Here is a 10,202-nt window from a genome sequence, read left to right on the forward strand (position 1 = left end):
TAAACATCCTAAAGGCAAACCTTGACACATTATTTTTATAATACAATGTAATTGTACAAGGGGATAATTATTTTTGTTGAAAAGTTTCTGTAATCAAGATTCACAAAGTTTCCGTGAGCATGAACAAAGTTCAAGGCTAGCTCCCACTTCAACAATGCTTGTCTTTCTCACTTTCACTTTACTTTTTGAAAAGTTTTTAGGTTCCCCTCTTTATTTTTTGTTTTGTTTTTAAACTATATGAAAGCACTCAACAGAAATAAATGACTCTCTAAAACTTCCGGGTTGTCTCCCTGGCATCGCTTTCTTTAAAGCCATTAAGCTAGGCATTTAGTGCTCAAGTAATGAATCCACCCGGATCCCAAGGTATATCAGAGCCAATTTTAATTAGCAATGATTTGTAATTTAGTAGTGAGCACAAAGTAACATATATCATGCAACAACGAAGTCTAACTCTCTTCCTATGCATCGGCATGTCATAAAAAAACAATTCATGCACACCAAGTAAAGGCCAATGCATAGTATAAGCAATTTCTTGCAATTCTATCGTATGGGAAACATAGAGAGGTGGAGGTATAGTTCCTCTCTCATAATAATTGCAAGTAGGAGCAACAAGCACATGCGTATTATATTTATCAAAATCATCATGTGCAACGGTAAAAGGCAACCCATCAATATAATCCTTAATAAGCACAAATTTCTCCGATATAGTGTAGTTGGGAGAATTCAAAAAGATAATAGGACTATCATGCGTGGGTGCAATAGCAACAATTTCATGTTTAACATAAGGAACTATAGCAAGTTCATCTCCATAAGCATAATTCATATTGGCATCTTGGCCACAAGCATAGCAAGCATCATCAAAAAGGGATATTTCAAAAGAATCATAGGGATCATAACAGTCATCATAGCAATCATCCTTCGGTAAGCATGAAGGGGAATTAAACAATGTATGAGTTGAAGAGTTACTCTCATTAGAAGGTGGGCACGGGTGATCAATCCGCCCTTCCTCCTTTTGTTCTTCGCTTTCCTCCTCATATTTTTCATCCAATGAGCTCATAGTTTCATCAATTTCTTCTTCCATAGCTTCCTGCAAAATATTAGTCTCTTCTTGGACAGCGGAGAACTCCTCGATAAATTGTTTAACATAGGCATTAGAAGCATAATTCTCATAACAATATTCAAGTATGGCAAAATTTTCAGATTTGTGAAAAGTAGCATCATACGTTTCAATCAAAGAAGCAATTTCATAAGCACCCTTAAAAGCAACAAATTCTTCAATTTGTTGAACATCATAGTAATTGTAAACACCCTTAGCATATGAAGATACGATTCCATTATCACTAAACTCACATTGATAGGGAAGGGGTTTCTTAGGGTTTTCAGAACAACAAGTAACATCATATATTTCACATAAATTCCAAGCATAGCATTGCAAACGTTGAATTTGACTCCATAATAATTTCCCTTTTTTAGATATACGGTGTCGCACATAACAAGCATGCTCATCTAAAGATTTGCCCTCAACTAAGCTAGTTGGGGTTTCAGCACGAGCACATAGGGATCGAAGATGATCCAAGTAAAAAGCTTCAGTAGTGTGATAGATTTTGAGTGGTTCTTCAACCATTGGAGCAGTAGGTACAACTAATTTTTTTGGTATTTTCCATTTCCTACCCATAACTAAAGATAGGAAACAACTAAGGACAACAAATAAAAATTACTTAGTGATAAAGCAAACAAGCACACACGAGAATATCCACCCCCACGCTATGACTCCCCGGCAACGGCGCCAGAAAAAGGTCTTGATAACCCACAAGTATAGGGGATAGTTGTAGCCTCTTTCGATAAGTAAGAGTGTCGAACCCAACGACGAGCTAAAGGTAGAACAAATACTCTCTCAAGTCCTATCGGCCACTGATACGACTCTACGCACGCTTGACATTCGCTTTACCTAGAATAAGTATGAAACTAGAAGTACTTTGTAGGTGTGAAAGGATAGGTTTGCAAGATAATAAAGAACACGTAAATAAAAGCTAGGGGCTGTTTAGATAAAGATGCAATAAAGTAAATATAGCGAGTGTGGAAAAGTGGTGGTAGGAGTTGTGAAATTGTCCCTAAGCAATTGACTATGTTACTAGACCGGTAATCACTATTGCAATTCTATTTGAGGGAGAGGCATAAGCTAGCATACTTTCTCTACTTGGATCATATGCACTTATGATTGGAACTCTAGCAAGCATCCGCAACTACTAAAGATTCATTAAGGTAAAACCCAACCATAGCATTAAAGCATCAAGTCCCCTTTTATCCCATACGCAAACAACCTACTTACTCGGGTATGTGCTTCTGTCACTCACGCCACCCACCATAAGCAAATAATAAACATATTGCAAACCCTACATCGGGAATCCCTCACGCTTGCGCGACACGGAGGGCACAATAGGACAGCACCAATAAAATATGCAACTCAAACCAATCATAGCAATTCATCAATCACTGATAGGACAGTAGAAATCTACTCAGACATCATAGGATGGCAACACATCATTGAAAAATAATATGAAGCATAAAGCACCATGTTCAAGTAGAGGGTACAGCGGGATGCGGGAGAGTGGACCGCTGAATATAGATGGGGGAAGGTGATGGAGATGTTGGTGAAGACGACGGGGGTGTCGGTGTAGATCGCGGTGATGATGATAGCCCCCGGCAGCGCTCCTGTGCCACCGGAAGCAATGGGGAGAGAGGCCCCTTTCTTCTTCTTCTTCCTTGACCTCCTCCCTAGATGGGAGAAGGGTTTCTCCTCTGGTCCTTGGCTCCCATGGCTTGGGAGGGGCGGGAGCCCCTCCGAGATTGGATCTATCTCTCTGTTTCTGTGTTCTCTGATTCTGCTCCTTCACCGTTTCTTTTATATCCGGAGACCCGTAACTCCGATTGGGGTGAATCTTTCGCACAGATCTTTCTCATAAAATTAGCTTTCTTGCGCCAAAAGAAGAGCGTCAACCGGCTTACGGGTGGACCACGAGGGTCAGGGGCGCGCCTGGGGGGGTAGGGCGCGCCCCCCTACCTCGTGACCACCCCGGACACCGTTTCGCGTTGGTTTCACTTCCCAAAAATCATAAATATTCCAAAAAAAATCTCCGTCCTTTTTTATCCCGTTTAGACTCCGTTTGATATTGGGTTTCTGTGAAACAAAAAACATGCAACAGACAGGAACTGGCACTTGGCATTGGATCAATATGTTAGTCCCAAAAAATAGTATAAAAAGTTGCCAAAAGTATATAAAAGTTGGAGAATATTGGCATGGAACAATCAAAAATTATAGATACGACGGAGAGTATCAGACTCCTAGGGGCTCGCTTACTCCTGAACAAGGCCAAGCATTCATGCAGGCCACTGTAATCTTTGTGGGTGTCATCATAGTGTGTCGAGTGATAGGTTGGTAAAGTACCATGGGATGTACTAGAATCCAAATTTGGCACCACCGATGTCGTTGGTGAAATGTATAGAGCAGTTCAATAACTATAGAATGGTTGCTAACCGCTCTGTCGTAAACAAGCTCATGAGTTACAGTGAATGACAAAGGAACTTGAGCTCCTTAAGTCCGTGTTACTCAATAAGTTTGTGGCCGGGAGCATTGTTGGTAAGTTTTCTCCTTCATGGTGGAAGTTTTCCACTACTCTAAAACACCAAAGACAAGAGATGTCTATTGAGAGTCTAATTGGACCATTGAATGTTGAGGAGAAGGTAATGGCAAAGGACACACGAGTAAAGGAGCATAGGGACATTTTGCTATTAACATGGAACAAAAAAAATACCCACAAGTTCAAGGGAAAGAACAAAGCCTCCCAACACTAACAACTTTAAGAAGAAGAAGGGGTCGAAAGGGGCACAAAAAGGACAAAGCAAAGCATCCTTGATGGATTGCGATGAGACGGTCATTGGGCTCCACGATTTTCGGACTGCCATGGCTAGAAAAAGGATGTTGGATAGAGTTCAAACTCTGTAAATATATCATTGGCAATAGTGAAGGTGGAACATCCACTAGTATAGGAACCCCTTACTAGTGGCGTGCATGAAATTCAATGACGAGGCAACAAGGAATGGAGGAGGACCCGGTCCGAGGAGAAGAAGGACAGAGAGAAAGAGAGAGACAAACATGATCATAGTCCCGAGTTACCCTAGGAGCCTATTTCTCAGTTGCGGCTCTCCCCAAAGCGCCTGAAAAGGGTAGTGAGCGAATGTATCGGGCCCGCCGTATATAAGGCAGACCAAAGGATCCCCCGAGGGGGCAAAAAAACGTTCAGGACTGATCACCTCACAATGACCACTCTATCCGCCACCAAAAAAGTGGGATGTAACCACCGAAACATATTTCGTCAATTATCCCCTAGATCTCCGGCGACCACCACAATAATGATGCAGTGCTTTAGGAGTTTTCTTAGCAAAACCAAGACATATTTCATGTTCTAAAAAAAATGTAGTTTAGTGTTCTCAAAAGGAAAAAAACAAGGTAGTTTGATGTTTTTAATAAGAAAATAAAATAAAATAAAAGGCAAGTTGTAGGGCTTTCCTGCCTTTTTTTAGAAATACAGTAGAGATGTTTTTAAAACATTTGTAACTCTATTCAAACTCAAAACCATTACAGATACATCGCTTTCGATCCAAAACCTAAGAAATTGCAAAGTAACTGTCACAACTAAGAATTATAATAAAATCTCTTGGGTGACATCTTCTCAGTGGTATTGATCTTTGCAAGTTAAAATACAGTCAAGACTTTAGTAAAGAGACTGCAATTGGACTGGAGCAACGCTACTTCTACTTGTTCACTTGCATGGACTGGATTACGAATAAAGGTTTCTGAAAGCCCCTTGGTTCACCCATCTAAAAAGATAGCCATGAGCAATGAACGTGCTTGGGACGGGATTATCCGCTAGAAGTGCATGCGGTTGAACCACAAAAGCTTCACCATAATATCGAGGAAAGATTCCATCTCCACAAAAAATCAAATCAACAAAAGCAACATGACATAATAATATAAAGTCATCATATCTGAATAATCAGCTCTGCGAAACTTTGTGTCTTCATGACACCACCACAAAAAAATGATGTAACTTGTTCATAAAAAGACGAAGATGACCAAATGTTGCTCAAAACTCTGAAACTCTTGAAGACATGAGATCTCCCACCTCCTAACACGAAGATGGCATCCGGAGGCGGCGAGGGGGCCAGAAATTCCTCGAGGCACGACTGCTGAGGTTCCTTTCTCAATCCATTTGTCACGCTTCAGGAGGAGTGGTCTTCTGCGGTCCAATTATAACTTGAAGCTACAGTAATGGGCTAAAGGTAAACGTCGATGCTGCTGTCAGTCGGAGTGGCAGACACGGGGTGGTAGCGGCTATCAGGAGGAGCAAGGATGGAAGCTTTGAAGGGGTTTCTATTGTTGCTTTTCCCATAGTGACCGAACCAGCTACGTTGGAGTCCATGGCGGTCCGGAAGGCCTGGCCCTCTCCATGGATCTAAATAACCCGAGAGTTTAGCTAGCTTCAGACTGCAAGAATGTGGTGCATGAAATCAAAGAAGGAAGCAGCTCAAGTTATGGTGCAATTATCCGCGAAATCAAGTTAGGTGTTAGTGCTTTTATTTCATGTAATATAATTCATGAACGTCGGAGCTCGAATTTCGAGGCTCACAATCTAGCGAAGCATGCGTTATATTTGGGGCCAGGCCAACATGTATGGTTAGGCCAGCCCGGAAACCTTCCCTCCGTCCTGTGAATGTGGTGATGATTTAATAAAGCTTTGTGTGATTGTCTAAAAAAAGTAATGGGCTAAAGCTGAGTTTTCTTCGCACATCTGCATTGTGTTTGTGTGGACGGGAACGTGTAAGCCCACCCGCGACGAGTCCAGCCAGCCACACGATCTTATCGTCGTCCACGAGCGGCTCCTGCCTCTCTCACAAGCCGCGCCTGCCCGCCCCGCCGGAGCAACGGCATGATCGCCATGGCTGCGCGCTGCTTCTTCTACTTCTCCCCTAAACCCTGCCTCTCCTTCACCCCACGGTGCTCCTCCTCCTCCTCCTCCCCGCCAGCGCCAGGTTGGTTACCTACCTAAATCCAGTCCATTCCTGGCAGTACATACAACCTGAATCGAATCGAACTGAGTTTTTCAGGGGGGAAGGGAAAGGGGAAGGCGCTGAGGGAGGACTGGCGAGAGAAGTCCAAGCCCATCCCTCCCGGAGGCGTCTACCCGGCCAAGGACAAGTGCAGCCGCTGCGGCCTCTGCGACACGTACTACATCGCCCACGTCAACAACACCTGCGCCTTCCTCGGGGACGGCATGTCCCGTGTCGAGGTGCCTCCATGTTTTTCTTCTTTGCATTGCATTGCTCTCCTACGGCCATTAACGCGTGGTTCGTGTTTCCCATAGGATCTGGAACCAGTGGTCCATGGGAGGGGCAGGAAGGATACCATGGATGAAATGTACTACGGGGTGCATGAGCAGCTCCTGTATGCCAGGAAAACGGAACCTGTTCAAGGTTTCAGTTACCTAACTCTCATTTCATTTCATCCCACCATGTGCATATGCAGCTACATCTTGCCAGCTTGATTTACCTCCATATATATACACATGTAGGAGCTCAGTGGACAGGAATAGTCACAACAATCGCAGTTGAGATGCTGAAATCAAATATGGTTGATGCCGTGGTTTGTGTACAAAGGCACCCAGACAAGAATCGGATACCAAATCATCATCTTTCCTTGCAATAACTCGAGAAAAACTCATGGACTTGACTAATGCTCTATATTTATTGCCACAATCTGCAGTGACCCAGACGATAGGTTTGCCCCAAGGCCTGTTTTAGCCAGGTATTGTCGAATTGATCAATTGTTAGTTTCATCAGTTGTTTTTTATGCACTTGGAATTGATCTATTGTCAGTTCCATCATTCCCATTCTTGATGTTATGGAAGTAAGATTCAGTATTTTTAACCATGCTCTGCTAGGACACCAGAAGAAGTGATTGCAGCCAGAGGTGTCAAGCCGACATTATCACCTAATCTCGATACACTAGCCTTAGTGGAGGTAAATCTGTCTTCTTCTTCTTCATGCTATATACTTTGCTATTGTTGCTAGCTGCTGTATCTTGTGATCTTATCTCCCTTCTCAACCTCTGAAAACAAATCACTGATGATGACAGATATCTGAAGTAAAGAACATAAGCTCTTTGAACATGAACTTGGACTTGTTTGTTCAGAGATTTGCATCTATACCCCAATTGTAGGGACTGAAAATTTATGTCAACCAATTCCCTTTCCAGTTCTGGAAGCACTTTAGGTGCTATCGCCAAAGACTTTACACTATGACGTCATGATTGTTGCCTCATACACCCTGTTTCTGAACAACTCTCTGAAAACTAGGAGTTTCATGATTTCCTTTCACAGGCAGCTGGTGTAAAGCGTCTTCTCTTTTGTGGTGTCGGCTGTCAAGTGCAAGGTATTATCATTCTTCTATTTCTACCGTTGGCGGTTTATCATATCTCACAGTTATCGAACGTGAAATTATTGGCCGCAGCTTTGAGATCTGTAGAGAAGTACCTTGGCTTGGAAAAGCTTTATGTGCTTGGCACAAACTGTGGTAACTACTGATGATCTCCCGACTTCTGATTACTGTCTTGCATGTAATATATATTGGAGCTTTGGCTTATGCTAGTGAACATTCCCAGTGGACAATGGTACTCGTGAAGGACTTGATAAATTTTTGAATGCTGCAAGCAATGAACCAGAAACTGTTCTACATTACGAATTTATGCAAGACTACAAGGTGAAACTTAATTTGAAACAGTTGTTACTCTTTATCCCATTTTGAAACAGTTTCATTTATGTGAGTATCATTTACTTCTACAATCAACAGTTCAACAATCATTTTTAGTATCTATTTCAAACATATGGATCTAATGGAACAGTTATGATTGTTTTCCTTTCCCAATTTTGATACATGGTAGTGTTGTATAACTGTGAGCATATTGTAGGTTCACTTAAAGCATTTGGATGGGCATATAGAAGAGGTAAGCCACCTGCTTGTCTGTTATTCTACAGAACTGGGTCTCCCGAAACTGTCTCTTGATCGCCTACTCTAAAGCAGGTCCCGTATTTTTCCCTGCCAGCCAATGATTTGGTTGATGTCATTGCACCATCATGCTACAGGTATGCTATGCTCAGTGCAAAAATCCGTTGCTTTAGCTTATCCATAAAAAAGTCAGGTATCACTCTCAAATATCGAACTAATAGTTTTACTTGCACCATCTGCAGCTGCTTTGACTACACAAATGGCTTGGCGGTGAGGTTCCCCTTGTATATAGTTCTTCTTTCTCTTTCTATTCCAACAGTTTCTTCCTTTGCATATGGAAAACTAAAAGTGCATGTTGCAAAAGCGCAGGATTTAGTGGTGGGCTATATGGGAGTACCGAAATATTCGGGCGTTTCTATGACTCAGCACCCTCAGTATATTACAGTCAGGTGAAGTGAGACAAATTTAACCAGCTAGCTGTTGGTGAGGAATCAAATTACTCAACAACGGGTTGATTTTCTTTCTTTCTTGTCATAAGGAACGAGCGAGGGAGGGAGATGCTCAGCCTGATAGAGGGCCTTTTGGAGAGCACGCCAACAGTTAGCAGTGTATGCACCCACGTCCATGCATAGAAGTGCACTTGTGTGCTGTTGGGTAGGATTCATTGTGTGATTTTTTTCGTGTCAACTGATGTTATTCTTCTTCAGGGTGCTAGACAACCATTCGTGATGGAGACAGTGAAAGCCGATGATGCAGCGAAAATGGGTATTTATATGAATATGGTGTTCCTTACTTTGCAGCAGTCAAACATTAGTTGCTTGGATCTGACTAAAATGTGATTCACTGGGGGTTGATTTTTCAGGAAAAGGCCCTTCTAATCCAGCTCCCATATTTGTGGGCAACATCATCGCCTTCCTGCTAAACCTGGTTAGGGAATGAGTGCTACATTTTGGATGGACTCAATAATGAATAACATGCATGATGAACCAACCGTTCATGGATGGTTTGTGCAGATTGGGCCCAAGGGCCTGGAGTTTGGTCGCTACTCTCTGGATTACCACACGATAAGGAACTACCTGTATGTGAACCGGGCATGGGGAAGGGCAAGGTACATATCGCTCTCTGTATTATATGCTCTCAACATACATTAATAATATTAATATATTTATATGTATGCATGTAGTAGTATATGTTAGGACGATATATATGGGAGTGTTAATGAATGGATCTCATGTTGCAGAGCGGAGCAGCATATGCCATCGTATGCCAAGAAAATCGTGGAGGCCTACAACAAGGACGGACGCATCGACTCCATGCTTGAGCAGAATAAACAGTGAAGTGTATTGTATCATACCTCCGCATATGCATATGTAGCACACACGGCCACACGATCCTTATAGATAGTATTAGCAAGCAAAACAAATAGTGAGTGCACAGCAGAAATATTTAGTTCAGACAGCGAGTGGTACGCGTTAGGGCTCAGGTTACTGATTTAGATCCTCCCCGACAGGCAGCAGGCTCAAGGATCAACTCCAATGATGCAATAGAATTTGTACCATTAGTCTCTTCACTTGGGTTGTCTGCCCGACAGTTTCAAGGAAAATGGGTCCATTGAAGAGCCTTGTCTATACACAGATATGTGAACAAAGAAGATCAGTCCCGAAGAAGATCACCACTTCTTTGCTGCCAAATGAGGCATGTCTACAGACAGGTTATTGGAAGGCCAGGCTGTATTGAATTTTTTAATTTTTTTTATGAAACAAGGCAAAAGATTTGCCATTTCGTTGATCAAGAAAGGAGGTTTGTGCTGAATATTGGGTTCTGAAGGGAACAATGTCTCTGTTAGCCCAAAATAGTGAGTAGCTAGTTCTCCGAGGATCAACCAAAGAGGATGCACGATCAGCTAGGTGTTACTGCACAAATATTCTACAAACGCACACATATACACTTGAACTGGAGTGCTACTAGTACTACTATGGAGGAGGCTGGTTGTAGTGGTAATACTACACTTCGATTTCTACTTGCTTTGGATCGGCCTTGGAGACAAGGGTGAAGCTCACAATCTCCCCCTCGTGGAACCGGACATGACCAAGCGCCTTTGTCGGGACGTCCGCCTTCTCGGGCTTTGAGTAGCCCGTACG

The 10,202-nt window shown here is 42.6% G+C and overlaps 1 protein-coding gene across 1 annotated transcript; it reads left to right on the top strand.

The window, feature by feature from the left end:
* The first annotated feature begins 5,887 nt into the window (after positions 1 to 5,887).
* LOC119341512 (7-hydroxymethyl chlorophyll a reductase, chloroplastic-like) lies at positions 5,888 to 9,873 on the top strand. Its single transcript, XM_037613388.1, has 18 exons — positions 5,888 to 6,090; positions 6,166 to 6,347; positions 6,423 to 6,531; positions 6,630 to 6,714; positions 6,821 to 6,862; positions 6,999 to 7,077; positions 7,437 to 7,488; positions 7,567 to 7,629; positions 7,718 to 7,815; positions 8,024 to 8,059; positions 8,137 to 8,198; positions 8,304 to 8,331; positions 8,431 to 8,510; positions 8,600 to 8,669; positions 8,769 to 8,826; positions 8,924 to 8,988; positions 9,075 to 9,169; positions 9,302 to 9,873. The coding sequence occupies exons 1-18, from the start codon at positions 5,988 to 5,990 to the stop codon at positions 9,396 to 9,398; spliced, it is 1,404 nt and encodes a 467-aa protein (XP_037469285.1). The 5' UTR covers positions 5,888 to 5,987; the 3' UTR covers positions 9,399 to 9,873.
* The last annotated feature ends 329 nt before the right edge of the window (positions 9,874 to 10,202 follow it).

This window comes from Triticum dicoccoides, chromosome 1B (genome assembly GCF_002162155.2).
Source record: "Triticum dicoccoides isolate Atlit2015 ecotype Zavitan chromosome 1B, WEW_v2.0, whole genome shotgun sequence".
Lineage (NCBI taxonomy): Eukaryota > Viridiplantae > Streptophyta > Magnoliopsida > Poales > Poaceae > Triticum > Triticum dicoccoides.

What these genes read in the sequence shown, in the direction of transcription:
- LOC119341512 (XM_037613388.1), top strand. Translation starts at nt 5,988, where the DNA reads ATGATCGCCATGGCTGCGCGCTGCTTCTTCTACTTCTCCCCTAAACCC. An exon ending in TCGCCTTCCTGCTAAACCTG is followed by an intron (nt 8,989 to 9,074) that starts GTTAGGGAATGA and finishes TGGTTTGTGCAG; the next exon opens with ATTGGGCCCAAGGGCCTGGA. An exon ending in CGGGCATGGGGAAGGGCAAG is followed by an intron (nt 9,170 to 9,301) that starts GTACATATCGCT and finishes CTCATGTTGCAG; the next exon opens with AGCGGAGCAGCATATGCCAT.